This window comes from Podarcis muralis, chromosome 5 (assembly GCF_964188315.1).
Source record: "Podarcis muralis chromosome 5, rPodMur119.hap1.1, whole genome shotgun sequence".
In the NCBI taxonomy this organism is placed as follows: domain Eukaryota; kingdom Metazoa; phylum Chordata; class Lepidosauria; order Squamata; family Lacertidae; genus Podarcis; species Podarcis muralis.
In genome coordinates, this window is record NC_135659.1 from 51,987,071 (window position 1) to 52,011,503 (window position 24,433).

Genomic DNA, 24,433 nt, shown 5'->3' on the forward strand with positions numbered 1-24,433 from the left:
GAATGTGTCCTTTTATTTAAAATGTATCTCTGGGTTATTTGTGGGGCATAGGAATTCATTCATTTCCCCCAAAAAATATAGTTCGGTCCCCCACAAGGGCTGAGGACAGTGGACCGTCCCCCTGCTGAAAAAGTTTGCTGACCACTGATCTAAAGCTAAAATGTAAGGGTCAACCTAAATGTAATGAAAGTAGTTCCCAATGGTTAAGCACAGAACTATCCCAGTAATGAAAAAGAGATCATATTTTTTTAAAAAACACAAAAGAGGCTGACGGATGAGAGAATCTGCTTTTGTTGATAGTTGGATACTAAGTCACAGAGCACACCCACTGAAATCAAGCAACAAATTAGTCAACCCTGTATCTTTTACAGTGGTACCTCAGGTTAAGTACTTAATTCATTCCGGAGGTCCGTACTTAACCTGAAACTGTTCTTAACCTGAAGCACCACTTTAGCTAATGGGGCCTCCTGCTGCTGCTGCGCCGCCGGAGCATGATTTCTGTTCTCATAATGACGCAAAGTTCTTAACCTGAAGCACTATTTCTGGGTTAGCGGAGTCTGTAACCTGAAGCGTATGTAACCTGAAACGCATGTAACCCGAGGTACCACAGTATTACCGATTTGGAAACTATCTTGAGCAATGGAAGAGTTGCATATTCGTTTTTTAAATAAAATTAATATAATACTTTAAAAAAACCTTCCCCCATGGTTTACCTCCTTTCAGCCCCCTTCCCTAGGAACATTTTCTCATATCTACTGTCACATCTGGTGTTAGAGCTCAGGCTGGGAGAAACGTGTTTGCAGAGAGCAGCTGATCAGGAGGCAAGTTCTGTACTCCTGAGCTACACCCTGCCCTTTTCTTTGGAAATCAGATATCACCATCTATCTTTCTACATTACTAGAGTTGGCAAGTAAACACCCCCTGGGATAGGTGGGGTGCATGGGTGTGTGATTAAAGCCCCACTATCGAAATTACAGGTGACAACCTGCAGCATAGAGCCAACCTAATTTTACAAAGCCCCTGACACCTTTCCAAGTTGCCCTGTTTTTCCATCCTATCAGAATTCCTTCCTTCCTGTTCTTTCTCCCTATCTTTTCCTGGGTTCTTAAGAGTGTCTAACACCTTACTTTTAACAAATGGAAGAAGCAGTAATGTATTTTACTTGATAAAAAAACAACAACAGATTTTAAAAGATCCTTTTCCTGTCTGGATAGCTTGGGAAAAAGACTTTCTTTTTCAGCTGTCTCGGAACAAACTGGCAGGTTTCTGCCATATGTATATGTCACAGTCACACTAAAGTCAGAGGGTGGTATTCAACTAGGCTTTATCTGGAGTAGACCCATTGAAATTAATGAATATACCTAAATTAGGTCTATGGATTTCATTATGTCTACTCTGAGTAAAATGGTAGTCGAATGCCATCCAACTAAAACAAATCCTTTGAATATTTATTTGACAATAACCCCGTTATATTATAATTTTATGATGTTTAAATGCGTTTTTCTATACCACCATGGTATTTTTTAAGAGCTGGCAGTTCGGAAATATTCTTATAAATAAAAATCAAGCCTAGTGAGGTTCACTGCATAGGACTGGGAATTCTATGCATGGTAAAAACTGAAGCAAGGTCACCTTTATTTTGGATAAGTTAATCCAGGACACTTTTGTTCCTGGTTCTGCCCATTATAGTTTCTGGATTCACCCACTGCCCAAATGTGACTATAGAAGAAAAAAGGTTGCCCATCCCTGATCTAGACTATAGAAACTGGGGGGGAAATCACTGCAGAGGAGTGTTCTGGGGCAAGGAAAAAATGGCAAGGTTGTTCTTTGTAAATTATGTGGACATTTGTTGTAAAACAGGGCTGAGTAACCTAGCTCATGGGCCTGATCTAGTACCACAAGCAAATTTTCCTGCCACACCTAGTCCCCACTGATCTTGGCAGTGGAATAAAAAATATAAATGTAGACAAAGCGCCGGAGTGGGTGGAGCTTAGCACCCTGATTGAATTGCAAATTGCCTTCTCCCTAGTCATCAGACTGATCATCTGATGAGCAGAAATGGGGAAATAACCCACCTCCTCAGCCAATCAACAGGGTTCAGCAGAAGAACTGCCTCACCTTCATAAAGAGAACAGCTTTACAAGTAAAATAACAAACAATTCTCATAATGAAGTATTTCTCTCTTTTTCAGTTAAATAGATTGTGTATGGAATATGTTTGGGACCAGTGTTGTACATTCAGCCTATACAACTGTGGATCAAACAGACTTCTACAGTATGTTCTATATAGTGGCCATACTGATAAGACAACATACTTCCAGTGTCACTCTGATTTTCTCCTTTTTTTCAGGAAGCAAGATGTTTCTCTATTACCTCCAGCAGCATTGTAAACAATGCCAGCTATGCCACCCTGCAGCAACTGGTATATGCATTCGCATTCACAATGTAATCTTTTAGTGTTATTTTTTTCTACTCAGAAAAAATAACCCTAAAGTCCTGTCTGTGTAGTGTTTGCTTTTGGGTGGAGATGCTGTTGCCTAGTCATAGCTATACTAAAATTATGGATTCCTCAAGTATATTATCTTGACAAATATCATTTCTAGAGGAAGGAGGACTCAAAAGGAACTCAGGAGTGCTTTCCTTCTTGTCTGAATCTAGAGGAAAATTAAGAGTCATACATGGAAGACTCTAAACAGTTTCAAAATGACTAAGGAAGACCCTTCTACTATGTTGGTGAAGGTCATTTTGATTTTGAGCCTTACAAGGTGCTTGTTTAACAAAATTTTGCTATAGCCTTCATCAATCAGTTATGACTTCACTTATTGACTAAAAGCACTGAAAGGCGGGATCAAGCTCATATCTCACAAAACAACTATGTCAAATGGCACCTGAAATTTTGTTTCATAAGATTTGGTATACAAGCGTTAAGGATTGGGCTCCCTGCCCAACAGAGCAGTACCCCCTGTACTCCCTCTCAGTGACCCTGAATATTAGATAAACACCTGTTTAAAAAAAACACCACACACCTCAACCCTTTGGCTAAACAAAGTAGACAGAGTCTTTCACCAACAGCTTTATTTGCATAGGCATTGTGCACATCACCTTCAATGTAAGCACAATCTCTCAGCCAACTTTATGCTCATGAGGACCTAAGATGAAAGCTTGAATGTTCATATTTTTGGACCAAAACCAAGCACTTGCTCACATTTTAGATTTTCCAGTATTAGGAGTTATATATGAATTAGCTGTGGGAAAGGTAAAGACACAGCTGAGCTGATCACTGAGTCTTGGAAAACCCCATGCATAGTGTTCCGCAAGCACCAATCAGCTAATTGTTGTGTTCTGCAAAGCCTTGTACACAGCATTTTGCAAGCGCCAGCAATTACCTTAAAGTCAGGGCATGTGCAGCACTGGGCACCTAGCATCATACCATGGGGGTGTGGTAGATAACGATATGACCTTCTGCAAATGTGGTTCCTGGTGTGAAAGCTCCAACAGGGAGCCACTTGAAAATGCATCTGGAGCAGGATAGGAGAGGCTTCATTGCTCTCAGATATCCTCTGTCCACTGAGATCCACTAGTCTGCCAGGTCCGTATTTAGGGATAAGGTTTTGCAGCTGCCATTCACTCTGCTGGACTCTTTCTCTGAATATACAGAGAAGAGGTGTTCTTATCTTGCATTAACAGTGCTCAGTGTTTACTAGTTTTGCTTCCTGTCTGAACTCCTCCCAACCACCTCCCAGTGTTTCTAATTCTGGCAGTGGGCTGGATGGGCTACCTTTAAAGATCAAGGTCACCCTCATGTTAGGCAGGGGACCAGGACTGTTACATTTGAAGTGGGTGTCCAATAATGCCTGTTGACTATAAGGCTATTGATGAGTGATAGATGTCTAGATTTTTGGGGAAATGTTTGATAACTATTACCATAAGGATGCAACTATACGAATTTACTCATGAGTTGTCCCACTGAGTTCAGTGAGTCCTACCTGCTCCATCTAGGCTGGATGCTTCCTGGATGATTTGCATACCTTCATATGCATATAATTTACACCACAGATATGTAGCTGGTAGCCAGAAATGCATGATTTCACAGTAACATACTGTGGTTTCAGCATTTTTGCCCTTAAAAATCTGACAAAACCTTCAGCCTTACATAGTGCAGCAGGTAATAGAAAAAGGCCATTTGTTTCTATCCTGAGGTTTTATCGCTCATGTCTTTGCACAGGAGGGGCCATCTCCACCCAGCTGCAAACAAATGCAATTCATTGGCTTTGTGTGTATTGAGAAGAAATTCCCTAGAGATGAGTCACTGGGTTTTTAAATGGTGTCCAGGGAGATGTCAAGCAGACATTGCGTGTAAATCAATGACACACCTTGCGTTAGGGAACACACACCGTAGCCTGCAGGTCTGTTCCCTCTAAGACACAGCACAATAGAATTGCCGGTTGATGGACATTCCCAGAGAGGCTCCTATTAATGACTGTGCACATGCGCGTGCACGCAAATATACACTTTTGGGACTAGAATTTTCTATTTATTCCTATTATGTAAAAACAATGGAGATTTGGGCTGGGGTTCTTTTACCTTCCTGAACTGAGTTTAGCAGAGAGGTATATATATTATTTTTAGGGACATGGGTGGCGCTGTGGGTTAAACCACAGAGCATAGGACTTGCCGATCAGAAGGTCAGCGGTTCAAATCCCCGTGACGGCGTGAGCTCCCGTTGCTCTGTCCCTGCTCCTGTCAACCTAGCAGTTCGAAAGCACATCAAAGTGCAAGTAGATAAATAGGTACCGCTCCGGCGGAAGGTAAACGGCGTTTCCGTGTGCTGCTCTGGTTCACCAGAAGTGGCTTAGTCATGCTGGCCACATGACCTGGAAGCTGTACGCCAGCTCCCTCGGCCAATAAAGCAAGATGAGCGCTGCAACCCCAGAGTCGGTCACGACTGGACCCAATGGTCAGGGGTCCCTTTACCTTTACCTATATATATTGTTTAGAGTACACAGACCTCTTTTATCAGACTATTCCATCCTTCTCTTTTGTATTAGAACAGAAGTTCTAACAGGGCAGTACACAGGGCAGTACCAAGTGAAACGCAACAAGCAATTTCTTCTCATTTCCTAAAATATCATGGTGGGGAACCTCTGGTCTGTGGGATGAATTGAGCCACTAGCTCTCCCTGTTTGGCATGCAAGGCAATTTCCCCCAAGCCACACCCAGCTGCCCTGGGGCAGGTGGAGATGCGGCTGCTGATCCATGAAGAAAGCACGACTGAACTCCCTGTGCATAAACAGATGGGGAGTGGAGGCATGCCTTTTTCCAGGAGTGGGAAGTGGTTTCAATGAAACTACTGTCAATGGAAACCCTCCTGGAGCAAGTTGAGCCCTCACCACACCAGAAAGCAGGTTTTGGCTCTTACGTCATTGTGATGTCAAGTGATTGACAGGTGGGCAACCTCACCCACCTGTCAAATTTGGCCTGCAAAGCCAATCCTAAAAAAGGTCTGTATTGCAGAGCCAGAAAGGTTCTCCATTCCTGCTATACATGATGCCACACTGGAAGCAAAACACACTTTGTGCTTAGTCACACAGGCCATCATTTTCAAGGTTCTCTCAGTCTTCTGTAGATTGATTTGTCTGAAAATTTACAGAAAATGCATTTTTGCTTGTTGTACACTGGACTTTACTCCCCTGTCCTATGACAAAACAGTTTAGACTCAGGTCATTCATTCATCCAATAGTTGTTTTAGGCCTCAAAAATGTTACGCCTACCTTCCTGGATGAATCCCAAAGACTCATTTTAAAAGGCACAGGTTTTAAGTTCAAATGAAACTGTTCAAGGCTTTACTGTACATGTAAATATTACTACAGAATAGAAGAAAGAAAATTATATTCAACACACCCTCATTACCCTTCACTCCCATTGTTATGGATAATTGTGTCCCAAGAGCTATGATGATTAATTTCCTCCTCTCTTTCACAACACGTATAAACCTTGTACCTATTTGGCACTAACACTGATGTTCAAAGAGCTTCAAAGTTTCATAGACAGAACTGGCTCTTTATGGCATACGGTGGGATATCCTGCCAACAAGCACCTGTAAAGTAAAAGGAGCATATAGAACCTTGCATAAAGGTAAGTAAGGATATAACCTCAGCTGACCCAGTATCAAAAGGACAAAGCTGCTCTTTCCAGAGCACTGGTTATGAGAGACAATACATGTACTTTTACCATGGATCACTAATAGCACAACATTCTTCTCACCTCTTGGCATTTGCATAGTCTACTGATCATGGAACACCAGTCTTGCAGCACTACAAACTCTCACTTGTTACACTCCTGGGAAAAGCAGAAGATGACAAACCAAGCCACTGCCCCTTTTACCTTTCATCTTAATTTCCAAGTGGCTAACAATTACTAGCTGTCATTAATATTAAAAAGGCGAGGCAGAAATGCAATCCCCTCTCATGTAGTTAGATTCCATAATATTATAAACAATTAGTCCAGAGGGGAGAAGAGAAGGCTAGAGAAGAATTAAATATTGATACTTGGGAGCAGATGGCTCTGCTTGTATTAGGGGAAGTGAAACCTAAGAGAACTTGGGTTTGAGAGGTGAGGATTAGCCTGGTACCCACAGACCAGATAATGAGAAAAGGCAATCTACATGGGAGATGACGTGAAAGCAATTCATTCTTCATACCTCTTTCTAATGGTTCTGCATGTAACCTGGAATCCTTATGGGAAGGCAGAGATACTTTATAAAGGCTGGTCATCCTCCTGCACCTTTGTCTACAGAGCTCCTCATGTATCAGTGAGCAGCTCCTCCATTAGTATGGTTTGCAGGTCGAGGATGCTTTAATGTTGGACTCTATTGAAGACTGGTCTGTCCATAACAGCTGCATTTGACTGTCATTTTTACTGACAATCAGGTGCGTCTCACAGATTACTTTACTCCCATTGCTCGGTCCCAGCTCCTGCCAACATAGCAGTTAGAAAGCACGTCAAAGTGCAAGTAGATAAATAGGTACCACTCCGGCGGGAAGGTAAACAGCGTTTCCGTGCTTTGCTCTGGTTTCGCCAGAAGCGGCTTAGTCATGCTGGCCACATAACCCGGAAAAAACTGTCTGCAGACAAACACCGGCACTCTCGGCCAGTAAAGCTACATGAGTGCCGCAACCCCAGAGTTGTTCGCAACTGGACTTAACTGTCAGGGTTTCTTTTTGTTGTTGTTTAGTCGTTTAGTCGTGTCCGACTCTTCGTGACCCCATGGACCAGAGCACGCCAGGCACCTCTGTCCTCCACTACCTCCCGCGGTTTGGTCAAACACATGCTGGTGACCTCGAAAACACTATCCAACCATCTTGTCCTCTGTCGCCCCCTTCTCCTTGTGCCCTCCATCTTTCCCAGCATCAGTGTCTTCTCCAGGGAGTCTTCTCTTCTCATGAGGTGGCCAAAGTACTGGAGCCTCAGCTTCACGATCTGTCCTTCCAGTGAGCACTCAGGGCTGATTTCCTTAAGAATGGATGCGTTTGATCTTCTTGCAAGTCCATGGGATTCTCAAGAGTCTTCTCCAGCACCATAATTCAAAAGCCCCTTCATGGATCACTGCCTTGCCGTGGCAAAGGGGCTTGAAGAACTCAGAGAAGCTATGAACTACGCCGAGCAGGGCACACAAGATGAACAGGTCATAGTGGAGAGTTTTGACCAAACGTGATCCACCTGGAGGAGGAACCGGCAAGCCACTCCAGTATCCTTGCCAAGAAAACTCCATGGACAAAGACAACAGGGTTTCTTTACCTTTACCTTTATTGAAGACTGGTCTGTCCATAACAGCTGCATTTGCCTGTCATTTTTACTGACAATCAGGTGTGTCTCACAGATTACTTTAGCCTGTAGCAGCCATAAGGCAAATATTCATCTCCATAAAACTTTTTTGCAGCAAAAATAGTTCAGATATGGGACAAATTGTTTCACTGCTGAATGGGAGTAAGGAAGGGTAAGTTAATCTGTCCTGTCTTCTACACCAGAGGTGGGGAACCTTTTTCAACCTGAGGGACACATACCCTCATGGACAACCTTCCACGGGCTCTATGCCACTGGTGAGCAGGGTCAGAGAGCAACTGAGACAGTGCAGAGTGGGGCCATTGAAGGGTACAGTCTGGGAAGAGTCCTGAGAGCCAGACAGAATGGCTTGAATGGCTGCATCTGGCCCCTGGTCCTGTGGTTCCCCACCCCTGGTCTACATACCGTATTTTTCGCCCTATAGGACGCACTTTCCCCCCTCCAATATAGTTCCATTTAGGGATCTCCAATTAAAAAAACTTATCCATAGCCTCACAAAACTATATGGTTTTTCAGCATTGTTCTGGGAAAACCATGATGGTTACAAACTATTTAAAACCAGTTTGGGTCTGTAGCTTGGATGTCGCTTAAGTAGCAATTGTAAGTTACATAAATGGAAAATGGCCAACAATGCCTTGCGAAGGCCCTCATTGTTCTTCTAAATTATCTGTTCTCTATCACACTTTCCTGTACCTTTTCCTTTATAATGGCTGGTCGGGAAGTGAAAAAAACACAGGATTCTGCTGTAAAGGAATCCTTTGAGCGGTACCATGAAATATGAGCTTCCACTATTTATATGAGTTCCTAGCAGCACAATATCCAGGTGATATTGGATTTGCTTTGCTGTCTTTCCTAGCTTCCTCCATGGAGGGAAAACCACTAGTTAACTATTTTGCTTTATAAATAGCTGGCTCAGTTCAAGGGTCCACAAAGTCTACCATCTTGTTTCTAAAAGTGGCCAATGCATGCCTTCAGGAAACGAATGAGAAGTGTAGAAGAGAGCAGCCCTCCCCCATTGTTTGTTTCCTGCACCTGGTATTCAGAGATATTCTGCTTCTGAACATGGATTTAGCTATCAAGGCTACTGCCTACTGAACATAGAATACCTTACCTCTTTGATGGCAGACATCTTGATGTTTTCATAGTAATGTAGTGGTGCATTTGGAGAGCTCATGTCATAACCAAATCCAGCCACTGCTACCTCATCACAATTGTGGAGCACCATGGTTATTGCTACACTTCCCAGAGTAGGGATGTTCTGTGGAGGAAAGGGGAAGGAAGCACAATGCAAGCTATTAAGTTAAGTTTTCATTTTCTTAAGCAATAGCATTTTAATGGCACCCAATGTGTGTGTGTGTGTGTGTGTGTGTGTGGAACTAGTGCAAATCCCTATTGGAGCAGAATGTGGGAGCAAGTTGCACATGGGAAATGGGAAGGAAGGATCCATGGCAATTGACAAGAAGAGGAAGGGAGTTAATTGAGAAGAGAAAAATAGCTTTGCAGAACACAGACGGCGAGGAGGGAAGGAGAGAAGAAAGGATTTCAACTGGAACGGCTATGGAAAAACAAAGAGGCATCAAATACTTTCACAATAATCCCCAAGAGAAGAGCCACAGATCATAACTCTGGCATTGAGTGTTGATGGCACACAGCAGCTTCAAAGCAACTGCAGGGAGTCTGACAGAAGAGCAGTGGGCTGGATTCAACTATGTAGGTGTGCTAGCAGGAGTCAGTGCAATGAGTTCTGCTAGTGCAAGGGACTTTCCTCCCTCTCCTCCTCTCCCCGCCCCCTGCACTGGCTCAGAGGTGGGTGGGATGGGGTCTGAAGAACCCCCAGAACAGCATGCAGGAGGAGGAGACATTAGATTATTCCACTGGGAAAGCTGAAATGCTTGTACTGACGGAGAAATTGTAAGAGCACAATGTTGAATCCTTCCCAGGATCTTTAAACGAGGCCATTCAGTATTAACGGATCATTTTATTTGTTGTTGGTTCACTTCCTGCTGTTAACAATATGTGGTGGGAGCTGTTTAATAAGTTGGGTTCTGTTGTTAATTAATTATTTAATAAGTAAATGTGTATACATTCAAGAGCTAGAATAATAAGCCATTCGAACTAATATAATAGCAATGTGCGTGTCTTCCCTCTGTAGAAAGTTTCCAGTTACTCAGACTTCTTTCAGACGTTGGCACTAGCAAAAATCAGGAGTACCTTAATCTTTAGACTACAATACAAACTTCCACCTTACTATAGTTCTGCCACTTGTCTCATTCCTCTCTCTCTGCCTAGCTGCTCAAGAAAGAATCTGTACCAAGGTGATCCTTAATGCAGAATATCTTGCTCCAGATTATGTCTGCCTTAGAGCAGGGGCATATAATTCAAAGCATTTTGAGGGTGACTTTTACACTTTTATTAATATAAGACGGTGACATCAGTAGTTTGGCTAGCATTTTGTAACACAGTTTTGTCTGTATACATTAACTTTAAATGATTCATTATATACAGTCCTAAACATTCCTTTGCCATCTTAAAAGTTTTGATTTGCCCCGTAAGGATAAATAAGCAGGCCACTGACCCTTATAAATCCAAACATCTGAATTTCTACAGACAAAATCCAACACCTACTCTTATTTTTGTTTCCCATCTCACAAGTCTTTTTGTATCCTCACCTCCCTGCTGCCTCTCTTCTTCTCTTTATCTCACAGATCTATGTGCACCACCATTTTTCCTCCACTCTTCCTTTTTACCATGTTTTCTTCTCTATCATTTGGTTCCTTATGTTTGTTCTTTCATGCTCACCTCAGTGACAACAACAGAACAGAACATTTTCACTCTCCCAACAATTCATATGCAGAGGGAATACAAACATACACACATCATTTGATCTGTAGGCTGCCTTTCTATAGTTAAAACCATGCTCAAGGTGGCTTACAACATGGAATATTTTTCATAATTACAAATATAACCCAAGTAGGCATAAACAATAAGGGACGCAGGTGGCGCTGTGGGTTAAACCACAGAGCCTAGGACTTGCCGATCAGAAGGTCGGCAGTTCGAATCCCTGCGACGGGGTGAGCTCCCGTTGCTCGGTCCCAGCTCCTGCCAACCTAGCAGTTCAAAAGCACAAGTAGATAAATAGGTACCGCTCCGGCGGGAAGGTAAACGGTGTTTCCGTGTGCTGCTCTGGTTCACCAGAAGCGGCTTAGTCATGCTGGCCACATGACCCGGAAGCTGTCTGCGGACAAACGCCGGCTCCCTTGGCCAATAAAGTGAGATGAGCGCCGCAACCCCAGAGTCGGTCACGACTGGACCTAATGGTCAGGGGTCCCTTTACCTTTTTAGGCATAAACAATAAAAAGCACAACCAAAAGCATGCAACTAAATTGAACCATTTCCATATAAATCATGGTAAGATCTAAAAATAAAGATACAAAAACTAATATCAATAACAGTAACAACCCCGCCAACAACCCTCATCCCCGCCCCACAAACAGTACTCCAACCTAGTAATCTGTTCAGCAACCTCAGCTTTTGTAGCTGGGTCCCGTCCTCCCAGGCCAGGTGCAAGGCAGGAGCAGGTCTTCTAGAACTCACAGCCAAGATCTCAGACACAAAAGAAGCCATGCAGTGGGGGTGACTTGTGGTTGAATCAGGCATGCAGATTCTGGCAGCAGCACCTCACACCTCTAGATCCAAGAAGGAGCAATGCAGATTATACAATTCTTCTATCCCGACTATAACTGCTTGACTTGATTAGGTTGAGAAAGACCCACAAGGAATGGGTATTCAAATTATTCAAGGGAGCTACAAATAATCGGGGGCGGAGGGGTGGTGGAATTGGCCTGTGAGGTTTTTGTTATGTCAGCCTGTGCTAGTGAAAGCTTTATCACAGAGTTTATACACAGCCCTGATTTTAAATCTTGGACCTCATGCTAGCAACCAAGTGTTCTGAGCAACATGACTGCATGTCTTACACACCAGGGTGTCCCAAACTGTGATCCACGGACCGCCAGTGTTGCAAGCTTCATTCAAATGGTCCACGGTGTGTCTTTGGATTTGTGCTTGAAGGTGGGAGATGGGACATCCATTGCATGAAATATTCACATTTATTTTTATTGCTCCTTTTATTTCTCATATTGTACTTTAATGTATTACAAATTTCTATGGAATTAAAATTGCAAGAACAGGCAAAAAAATCATTAAGTGGTCCACCAATACCTTCAGCAACTTTCAAATGATTCATGGGATGTGGGGGGAGTTTGAAAAATGCTGACATACCCGTATACCAGTCGCAATGGAGAGAAGCAGAAGCAGTTTGAAGCAGGGCATAGCAGTTACAGGATCAGTAGCTTCAGAACAGTGTACAGTGGTACCTCCGGTTAAGAACGTAATTCATTCTGGAGGTCCGTTCTTAACCTGAAACCGTTCTTAACCTGAGGTACCACTTTAGCTAATGGGGCCTCCCGCTGCCGCCACACCGCCAGAGCATGATTTCTGTTCTCATCCTGAAGCAAAGTTCTTAACCCGAGGTACTATTTCTGGGTTAGCAGAGCCTGTAACCTGAAGTGTCTGTAACCTGAAGCGTCTGTAACCCAAGGTACCACTGTAAATCCTATGCATGGTGACACTATGATACCCGCTAACTCACACTGTATTTCTGTAAAGCAAGGAGAGCAACATTTTCTGCAGCAGTGGGCTTGATGTATGAGAAAATTCCTGTTGCTTCAATGCCTTGCCAGCTTTATGGGGTGTGGGGGTCATTTCTATGTCACTGCTTTTTGGATTGGGAGGAAATGGTTGCAGTAAATCTCTTTGGAGAAATACCTGACACCTACATTGTGTATAGAAATTTTAGTTGTTATTTGATCCAATGGTGGGGGACAGGCCACCTATAATGCTGATTCCTCAAAAGAATAATGAGCAAAATGTGATTCTTTTGGTCTAACAGTTGTCACAAGTCTTCAAGACAGCTCTCTGCAATTTGTCTTGTTAAAACCAGCCAACTTTACATGGTTAACAACAGAGGGTTATAATCAACATCCTTGCCAGAAAACCAGTTCCAGCCCCTAAAACACAGCATCTAACACCCTTGCAGTCACTATAAACACAATCAATGAGACCGACTATAAATCCAAGTAAACATACATACAAACATACTAAACAACAAGACACAATTCTAGCCAAACTTCTGAGGCTGGATGAAAAATGAACCCTAATGGGCTTTGACATCCCTAAGGAATGGCTGTTGGAGTTTCAAACCACAGTCCATTCTTGTCCCTGAAGCCCAGACTCTCAGCCCCCTTTGTGGTTCACATTTGCATCTGTCTGAGATCACTTGCAAGAATTAGTATTTTAAACTCTTTTGTTACTTCCAGAAGCCCTGTATATTGAGCATCTATCCAGATTTGTTTGCATAAAGTTTGTGGGGAGGTTGTATTACATCAGTTATTTATTGAGCATGCATTCTGATTTGTTTGTGGCAATGTTATAAGATAGTGTGGCAAGCGTTATCCCACATTTTCCAGTGCATGTACCTGCTACTTTATCATTAAAAATCTGATTCTTCAGGGAAGTGAGTTTGTTGTGAAAGAGTACCAAATCAAACCTGAATTTGCTGGTATGTGATTGAATCCTACCCAAAAACAGCAAGGCTCTGGAAGGTCCCTTTGTTCAAAGAACATGCCTTGGCTGTGATCCACTTAAAAATAAGTATAATGTTATACTTATAAATTTATAAGTATACATTCTGTATAACATCATGGATAACAATTAGCTTTACAATATTTTTATTCGAATTGTCTTGCAGGTATTAACTTAGGTTTTCCAGCTTGCAAATAGTCATTAAAATATTTATTGACAATACAGCAATTATTCACAAATGTTTTTAAAGAGCAGCTTTCAATTGGTGAAATTTGAAACCAACACTAAGTTAATATGCCTGTAAAGTCAGCCAAGATATCATAATACATCTATATTGTTTTTTTGAGAACATTTGGATTTTCACAACATTTATTCTTCCGCAAGTAATACCAACACGCAGTCTCACAAATGGAGCGGCAATCCCTTGCCAAGTGCTTGTTGGGTAGATCTTTTTAGCAAAAGCAATTGTATTAAAGCCTGTCTCAGACCACAAGCATGCCTATAGGACCATACATGCCAAGGCCATGATGAAAGGCACCACAGGTATACCTACCTCTTCTTTAGATATATCCAACATCCTGTAATTCTAGCCAGGTGGTTGAGCTTTCCTTCTATCACTTTTGGGTGGAGAAAACGTTACTTAAGTTTTGTGTATGAAAGCATTTTCACTATTAAATAGAAATGGTAAGTGTGTGAAACTCCGTATGACATCAGAGAAAGAAAAATGAGAATCCATAAAATAAAAATGGCTTATTTATGATTTTTAAAAAGCACAGAAAACCTCTGATAATGTTTCAGAAGCTTCCACCATGCTGTGCAAGACTATGCATTTGTTCAAGACATAAGGGATGAAGACATGGACACTACCTTGCATATGTGAAGTAAAGGATCTAACAAAAACAAGGAATAAGAGGGCTAATTGATGGAAAACTTAGCGTGTATGATGAGCAGTCTGAAGGTGACCCAGAAGGACTACTTCTCATGAGGTGGAAGGCCATCAGACCAGAGCTGCTCTCAGCACAGCTGAATGATAGGTAAATAAGCTATGCTGATAACAGAACGGAGTGTTCCTCATTATACAGACACTATTTTAATTGAGAACATGAGTGACTGCAGTGCCTGTGGGGGAAATCCTCCTGTTCAACAAAGCATCACAAAGGCTGACCAATTGGCATATGAAGTATAATGCAGAAAAGGCAAAAATCAGTGCTGGTTTGGAGAACCAGAGAACTAAACAGCACATTTGTGACTAGTGTAAAAATATCTGCAATTTTGATATCTTAACCCCTAATCATGTTTGGGTTGTACCCCACAGATGAAACTGGAGTAGAAATAATATTAAATTTATTGGCATGGGTATCAAGCAACATTTTTTAAATTCTCTGGCAAGTAGAGAACTGCTCATATGCTGTAACCATACTTCTGGATTTTTACCAGTCATTCTGAAGCTACTAAATATAATTAAAATAACTTTGTAAGAGATGCACCTTTATTTGAAAAAGTACATCCTTTAATGCAGGAGTGCGGAACCTCTGACCACCAGGCTTAATTAGGCCCACCAGGCCTTCCCCTATTTCACCTGCTTGGACATTTTGGTCAAGTCACACTCATCTGTCCCACACCTGACATCATATATCACATAAAGTGCCAATCAGCTGCTTGGTGGCACATGCAAAGCCCTTTGGCAAAGGGCTTCAAAAAACCTGACTATCAGCAAGGCCCCTTGTAAAGTGTTCCACAAGATCGGACTGGTGGAGACTTTGCCATAGGTTTCACAAGACAACAGCTGGTTGTCAGGTCTTCCAGAGTCCTTTGAAAGGTGTTTTGTGGGCTGTGCATTTCAAACTGCCTCTAAATGTTTCATTTGACATCCTCCTTCATATATTTTAAATTATTGTATATTTTATTTTAGAAAATTTATGCCCTGACTTTCAGCCCCCGAATGGACCTCAAGGTGGTTTTCTTATTAAAATAATAAATTACATTAAAATAATATAGATGTGTGAGGATATTAGGCAGAGTGTGACATGATGATGCCTCAAATTTCACTAGCAGAATATTAACTTAAAAACTGTTTGTGCAGCCTGGATAGTTGTTTAATTGTCAATAACAATTTAATGACTAGCCACAATTCATTAATCTAGCATCCATGAGGAACTGTTCTGTTCATAAATAGTACATACTGTGTTGTCCAAAATTCACAAAGCTGGAATTATTTGTAAACAAAGCAAGTGCAAGTGTGTTTGCTTGACTGCCTTGCTTCCTAACTGAAGCAGAGTGGAATTGTATAAACTCAACAGTTTATTACTACAAATGTGCTCTACCATGTTCAGTAGATCACAGTTAAAACATAGGCATGTAAAAGTTGTTTAAAATAATATGGATCCCTTTTTAAAATAATATGCTTGAAGTGACCTCACACAAATATTAGTCCAGGACATCTGTTCTCTTTCTGCATATGAGTTTCTACTAAATATGTTTGTAATGAGAGACAACCCTTTTCCTAAGAACGGAAAGATCCCACAAAGTTAATTTGTGATCCAAGCTCAATACGTCCGCCAAATTTTCACTTACATGTGAAGTGATGCTAGACCGTGGAGTGTCACTAGGGGAATATGTGGGGTGGAGTTGGGGTTCAGCCTGAGTTGATAACTATATATAGTTGACAGATTTAATGGCTCAGTACAAGTTAAAACAAGACTTTCAAGAAGAACTGTTGAAATCCACCCCTACTCCATAAATGTATGGAGCCATATAGAGAAGATCTGAAGAAGACAGGATTTCCATACATTGGAGCATACGCAAAATATCTATACAAACACTTTGGCAGAATACTACAATCCTCACCCCCATGCTGCTGCAGTCTTTCAATCATGCCTCCTCTCTGTTAAGTGCAGCAGAATTGAAACCCTAGAGGAGGGAACTGGAAGGTGAATGGAAGAGAATAGTACAGTTCTGTTCTGGGAAAGAGTCTGGTAACCACATGAACAAAGTAGACTGCATGGGATAGCAGTTCTACCAATTTAAAGCAGAAGCACTTCTTTACTCAAAGCCTGTTGGCTTATACTGGCAGCAGCAGGCCTAAAACCAGCAGGAATTACTGGTGCAACTTCCACCACTGCTGGCCAATATGGATCCTGCTAGACTGCCTCCCAACACCAAAGGGCCCATCATGAGCTATATACCATTATGCCTAAACTACAAAACAGCTGAGAAGTGATGATTCTGTGAATCTCACAGTCTCCCTGACCTCAGAGGTTAATCCCCAAGGGTGTGAGGGATGTCAGAACGTGACAGAGATATAAATCCATGACTTGAAACATAACACTAAATCTGTAGTATGCAGTTTCTCTAGGCAAGGTTGAGGTGCCTTGAGGGAGAAAAATTCAGTCTTATTCACAAGAGGCCCAAAATACAACTCCCAGCCATTGCCATGACAATAGAATGAAACAAACAATCACAGAATATGTTTCCAAAGAGGGTGGATATCAATCATGTATTATCTTCAGGTCTTAATGAAATGGTGAATAGTATCAATTTTTATTTTAAGATTTGTCAAACAAAAATGAAAAGTCAGGAAACTGTGAATGCACTATACACAAATTATTTAAAAATGATAATGCAAATGAAGAACTTGATGCAATTAGACTTCATGATTTCTAAATAGTCTGATGATTTTGATGTTCACCTTACAAGGAGCTTCCTCCTATAACTCATAAAGTCTACTGGCATCCAAGTGAGAATAAAGTTTTATTGGCTTCTGTGCATGGTGGGGGAGTCACCAATGCTGCCCTGCACATTCAAAACAAGAGGAAGAGGCCAGGCAAAAATAACTGATAATCATCAGACAGTACGAAAAACTTTAGACAATGGGGTAAATCTATCCCAGGTCATATGATGACTCTATGAAGCTCCTGTAACTCACATTAATTGGTTTTGGCCAAATAGAAAAATTGTTGTTAGCACTTGAATTCTGATAAGCTCCTCGGTGAAGATATTGACAACTGTGAGTGTTGCACTGCTAATGGGGAGGAAAATTGTGCCTTCTTGGCTGTAATGACAGACCATTAGAGCAGGCAGGTTTCTCTGACCCACTCTTCAGCAATGTGGGAAAATTACATCCTTCCACCAGAATGAAGAAAGTGTGATTTTCCTCCCAATCAATGGTGGTAAAAAACATTAAGAAACACACACACTGATAGTCATGGGAAGTTAAAGGGCTCTGAATGATGCCCCCTATCACCCCGCTATCATTCCCCATTGCAATCTGGATGGCTGGTGGGTGAAGGAAAACAAGGAACAGAGAGAAGAGGGAAAGAAGGAACAAGAATGGGGTGTGGTGACCTGCTTGACTCCCTGTGAAAGGATGGTAAAGAATGGTACATTGACATCAATGGGCCATGCAGAGCAGAGAGCAAGCTGAGCCCTTGTGGCTTGAGTGAAGGGGTAGTGGCAACCAGCCATATCATTTCCAGAGTAGCAAGGAGCTTGGAGACAGCTACTGTCGCCCTCAGGCTGTGTATCAAGATCCCCTCTTTCTGTCTCCCACCTGTAAATAAATTTTACCAATTCCAAATGAATTTTCCAATTTATTGTCACCAATTAATTCATTTCACTTTCGAAAATCAGTCAAGTACTTCATTTTTATTACTGCTGACACTACTATTATCTTAACCCTGGGCTTTTGACACCTGAGGTTTGTATTTTTAGGACCCACCTTATTTTTGTATCTAAGTTATTCTGTACTGTTTTAAATATTGTGTAATATTATGTTTTAATAAATGTAACTCACTCTGGGGCCTTAGGGTGAAGGGCGAGTACTAAAATGTGACAATTGTAATAATAGTAAGTAACCAAGAAATACATTAACAGATAAATGTGCATGGTGGGAGTTGTAAGTCAGCAGCATCCAGAGGGCACCATGTTTGCTACCCGTTTTAATGGTTAAGAGCATTAGAAGAGCCCTACCGGATCAGATCAAAGGAATCTGCCTATGGGAAGCCTGAAAGCAGGATCTGAGTACAACAGAACTCTTTCTATTGATGATTCCCAGAAACTGGCATTCAGAGGCATACTGCCTCAGGTGCTAGATGCAAAACCATGATGGTTGTAGTCTTTGATAGCCCTGTTCTCCAATAATTTGCCTAATTCCCTTTTAAAGCCATCCAAATTGGTGGCCATCACTAAATCCAGTGGAAATATATTTAATAGATTATGTGCTGTGTGAAGAAGCACTTCCGTTTGTCTGCCCTGGAGTCAGCTCCACTGGACATTAGACAGGTGGGAAAAGCCTCTCTATCCACTTGCTTCTCACAATGGATACTTGCAATGGATACCTTTTTTCATGTTTCCACTTACTTGCTCCCCCCCCAAACTAAAAACCACCAAATGTTGTAACCTTTCTTCATAGGGGAGTTGCTGCAACCAGAAGTACACATAGTATTCCAAGTACAGTGGTACCTCGCAAGACGAATGCCTCGCAAGACAAAAAACTCGCTAGACGAAAGGTTTTTTTGTTTTTTGAGCTGCTTCGCAAGACGATTTTCCCTATGGGCTTGCTTCGCAAGACGGAAACGTCTTGCAAGTTTGTTTCCTTTTTCTTAACACCGTTAATACAGTTGTGACTTGACTTCGAGGAGCAACTCATAGAACGCGGTGTGGTAGCCTTTTTTGAGGTTTTTAAAGACTTTGGTAATTTTTGAAACTTTTCCAAAACTTTCCCGACACCGTGCTTCGCAAGACGAAAAAAATCGCAAGACGAGAAAACTCGTGGAACGAATTAATTTCGTCTTGCGAGGCACCACTGTACAGTCACACTGTATAACTGAAAAACAGCACTATCCTATTGGCAGTTTTATTTTCAATCCTTTTCCTAATGACCCTCAAGATGGAATTTGCCTTTTACACAGCTGCTGCACACTGGGTCAACACTGTAATCAATATCCATCATAACCCTGAAGTCTCATTCCTTGTCACTCACCACCAGTTCACAGCCCATTGGCATGTACATGAAATTAGGATTTCTTGCCCCAATATGCATCACTTCACATTTGCTTAAACTGAATCACATATCACTTATTCACTCAATTTGGAAAGATCCTTTTGGAGTTCCTTGCAATTACTTTTTGTTTTTATCAACCTGAACAATTTGGTGTCATCATCAAACTTGACCGTATCCGTTCTCACCTTGACTACAAGTAATTTATAGTCAAGTTAGAAAGCAGTAGAATGTTATGTGGCCCAAAAGCCTATTCTGCAGTTTATATTTATATTATAATAGAATGTCTTTAAGCTACACACATCTTTTCAAAATGAAAGGTAGGATTCTAGAGATTTTAAATTACATGCTTTGAGTTTAAAATGTAAACTATTTTAAGCTCCATGGCAAACTGGCACCACTGCAAGAAGTGGAGATACCAACCCTTCCCACAGGCCTGTTACTCACTGGCATGAAGGCACAACTGTACCTATTCACTGGTTGAGGGACTGCAGGATTTGAAAGATGCTCCACTATACCAGAAGAACAACAAATATGCCACTGCCATAATTTATATTATTTATTTATGTGTGTATAAAGCACTTTAATTTTTAAAAACCTCTAAGTGGAGTACAGCCTAAAAACAACAGTGTAATTAAAACAAAAGTACATCAGAAAACCAGTAAAACAGCAATACAAGCATATGAACACAAGAATTCAGGAGAGTCAGGCATATGAAGACAGGGTCTGATCTTATAGGTCAGGGAAAGACTGGACAAGAAGTCAGGAGCAATTGATGGTTGCTGCTTCACATAAAACTGAGCCAATAGTGGATAATCTGGTGAAAGTCATCTGATATATCAGTGGTACATACTTCTAGCAGTGCTATTATGGCAGTGAAGACACCCCAGTTGAAACTGGATGGACTCATGGGTGGGTTATGGGCAGTACATGGGACGAGAATGCTATACCTTTTTAATCCACAGCAACACACCTCACTAATGGCACACCTTTGCACCAGCCCCAGACTTGGAGCAAATTTGCCTTCTATTGACTTCAACGGGAGGGAGGAAAATAAAAGAAGCAGCCCTGCATTGACAGCTGCCTAGCCACAACAAGGAACAGGACATGGTGTAACTTAGAACCGAATCACAGCACACTGAAACAGTATATAAACCCCACAGTGAAAGATCACAACTCCAAGCGTATGTGCTATGGGACTACAACTCACAGGGGAACTTTGGTGATGGGAAACAGAGAGAAACAGGAATTTGCACAAAATAGCCTGACCTCACAACATACATTACTAATATTTCCCTGATACTACACTTTGAGACTCCAGACACAAATGTTCAACAGCAATTCCCATTCCACTCCAATGAGGGGGGTGGGCAGGACAGAGCACCCTGTAACAAGAAGGATCACATATTATAATAATGTATAACTGCTGCAGCAATTTTATATGTCTCGCACCCCTTTACTGCATTTTTCCTCAACTGTATTGCACTAGCACTGTTCCATCCCAACAGCAGAGAGCAGTGCCTCCCATATCAACTAAACTCTCTGTTGGCAAGGGCGAGGTACTCTGATCTAACCATTGCTGCTACTGGCCAAACACTTGTGAGAACTTATAACTTGCAGTATCACAGCCTGTATGCAAGCTGTGCCTGCAAATGTCAGAGTTCCCCTGCAAACTCCATGGGGAATGTGGAAGTATACTCAGGGGGTGAAGGGGAGGCTGATGCATGAGTACTAACTAAGCACCCATGTGACACCTCCATCTCCTCTCTAACCTTAAAAAATCTTACTTGCATCTAGGTCCAGGGACTATGTGCGCCTGCTCCTAATTATTGCTTTTTATTTCCGTTCTGTTACTTCCTTTGCTCTCTGCAGGCTGCTCTCTCCCAGATTTAGAATATATCCCACACTCCATTCCATGCTGATCGTGAGAGAGGCCCGCTCCATGATCAGCAGCAATGACCAGGATGTTCCCCGCTGTTCCTCTGTGGGGTTGTTGAACTAACCATTCCAGGCACGCTTCTGTATCCTTTCAAGTTCCATGACAAACAGTAAGTCTTCCAAACTTGGTTTTGTGCCATAAGAGACATTGCACATGCTACCCTGCTGTCTATTCAACCAGTGTCCAAGGTACAAGATAGTTTCAGACTGCCCCACACATTTGCCTTCCCCTTTTCAGGATCTCCTTCATCCAGATACTGTTCAGAAAGGGCTTTGGCACTGCTTCATGCACTGTTGCTAGAGTGATTGGTAAGGAATCCTTTCCCCCACCCTAGTATAGTAGGATCTGGCTTCAGATCCTACTAGTGCAGTGGTTTTCAACCAGTGTGCTGTGGCACCCTGGGGTGCCACAGACAACACTGGCCTCTGTCCTTCCTTCCTTCCTTCCTTCCTTCCTTCCTTCCTTCCTTCCTTCCTTCCTCTGATGCCCTCTCATTTCTCTGCCTCCCAAAGGCTTGCACAGCTGTTTGTTGCAGCAGCCTTGGCTACAAGCTCCACAGGCAAATGGTGCCTCTAGGGCTGGTCAGGAGGTGTTGGCTGCCAGGAGCTGAAGTGGCCTGTTGGCAAGCAAGCAAGTGGGCAAGGTACCCCAGCCAACCAGTCTGCCAGCCCTTGCTGTTGAGAATGGACAGACAAGTCCCAGGCCCCTTTGGGGCAGAGTGAGGAGGCTTCTCTCTTTGGGGGCAGCTCAGAGACCGGGGGGGGGGGGGGAGCAGCAGTTGCCTGGAGGACTCCCAAGGAGGGGAGAGAAGAAGCTGAGGGAACACTCCACAGGGGAGGTTGTTCAAGAAAGGGGGACAGAAGGCAAGAGGTGACATAACAGGGCTCCTAAGCCGCACAGGGGTGCCCCAGAAAGAATGTAGTTGGTTAAGGGAGCTGTGGACTCAAAAAGGTTTAAAACCTCTGTACTAGTGGAATGGTGGAATGGCAGTAAGTTTGATGGCCTCGGGTGCAGTGCTCCTCCACCCACTGCTCATTTAGTAAAGTGTTCCTTGGACTTTAAGGGGACAGGCATTTCAAAGGTGCACAAGAGAAATGAATGCTGCTGCATGGGTGCATCATTATTGAGAAATTCCATTTATCTGGAACACTACATATGACCAGAACTGTGTGCCTAGTTTGGTTTTGCTCTGAGCAACGTGTGTGGTGCTACTACAAACATACCAGAGGAAAACAATCTTACTCCCACAGCAGTAGCCAAGTATGTGAGTGGGTATTTGCATAATCTGCAACAGAAGCGCAAGTCTAATTAATTCCCAGAACCTTTTCCATATCTGACACAAGCATATAGTCCAATACCTATATTCAACTATTAATTAATGAATTAATTTCAACAAAGGGGTAAAAAGGCTTCCTACAGCAAACATCTTCCACCAGTAATTGGATTAAGTCTAAAAATGCATTCTTCTTTTCCTTATGAGGGACACCTCAGTCATCCGCTTGTGAGTTCTGATTAGTCACAGATCCCTTGTGGCCTCTTAACTGTGGTGGACAAACTGTCTTGTGATGCTTACCAACAATCACTGCCTGTGCCCTTTGCCATTCAAAGCTGGCTTGCCTTTGGCCACCCCATCATCACAGGAAACTAAACCTGCTTTGTGGATGTTTGTAGATAAGAGGCAAGTTATCTGACATCCAGCCAGTTTGGCCACCAAAATACTTAGTACTTAGTACTTAGCTTCTGCCAAAAACCCTGGATTCATCTGCAAACATGCCCCTGGTCAAAGTCAGGAAGCCACTTCTTACAGACTGCTTCTTTGGGACAGGTAGCTATTAGAATCTCACTGCTGCTTTGGCCCTTGTCCAAAGATGGCTGTGTGTGCTCTGTACGGGTGTCCTACACAGGAAACTGTTGAAGCTGTAATTTGAGGGCTCCTCGTCTTCCCCTTTTGTGCATTGTGCTACAAATGCTGGGTGTGAGTAGCAGAAGTAGATTAAAACTTCTGCATGTAGGACTGGAAAAAGTGGGATCATTGCAGGCTATGTGATTGAGGCTGATGGAGGGGAGGTGCTATGGAGCTGTGGGGTGTGTGTCCCCATCATCATAAATTAATTGGCTCTCTCCATGTGCGGGTAGCATGTGGGTGGCAGCACCACAGATCCTGATTGATGGTGCACTTGCAGAGTCTACTGAGACTCTATGGTCATGTCTTCTATTTTTATGAGGTTTTTTATATTTTCTAGTTGTTTATTCCCCCCCCCCCGCCCCTTTTCAGGGCCGAGAATATATTGGATATGGTGGCTGTTGCACTGGTATAGTGCCAGAGTAACTCCCACTACAATCCCAATAGTGTGTGAGTATAGATTTCATTTCCCGATTAGATGAAGATAATGTAGCCTGCGTGTGGAGAAGAAAAAGAAGATGGGAGCATATATCAGAAATCTGCGTCTCCTTTGCTGCTGCTATCATCATCATCATCATCATCATTTCCCACCCATCTGATTGGGTTGCCTCAGCCACTCTGGGCAGCTTCCAACAATGTCTTCAGGCATTGTCTCCATTGGGAGGGTATCTTACAACAAATTCGATAAATTAACAGTGAAGAGAATGGAGAAAGTCAAAGATCTAGTATTTCTTCCAGCTTTTGAGGCTCAAATCAATGTCCTTTGAAAAGGAAATAATTGTAGAAATATTTTGTTCAACATATACTTGAGGTATCATGCAGAATAAGGGGCATATGACACATTACATAAAAATACATTTTTATAACGGCAAATATAATCCAAATCACAGAAAAAGGCAGCTTAGGAAGGGTGATTTTGAGCAGGAATATGGCCAGCAAGGAAAGAGTTAAAGTGTGCATTCACACAGTCTCAGCTATTTCATGGAAAAGTACAGCCCCTCAAGATTGCTTTTTATTAAACAGACAGACTAACATACACCCCTGGCTGGGTCCTGTATACAGTGGTACCTCAGGTTAAGAACTTAATTCATTCTGGAGGTCCATTCTTAACC

The 24,433-nt window shown here is 42.4% G+C and overlaps 1 protein-coding gene across 12 annotated transcripts in view; it reads right to left on the reverse strand.

Annotated features, from left to right (window-relative positions):
- ST3GAL3 (ST3 beta-galactoside alpha-2,3-sialyltransferase 3) overlaps nt 1-24,433 on the reverse strand; it is a 188,463-nt gene that overhangs the window by 13,707 nt on the left and 150,323 nt on the right. For 11 of the 12 annotated variants that reach the window (XR_003707254.2, XM_077928801.1, XM_077928802.1 and 8 more), the window contains one exon: nt 8,953-9,099. The exons of the other annotated variant lie outside the window; for it this stretch is intronic. Coding sequence is in view for 10 of the 11 variants with exons in the window: in XM_077928801.1 (XP_077784927.1) it covers nt 8,953-9,099 (147 nt within the window). In the remaining variant the exon portion in view is untranslated. The remainder of the gene's footprint in view (nt 1-8,952; nt 9,100-24,433) is intronic. 12 annotated transcript variants of the gene reach the window in all.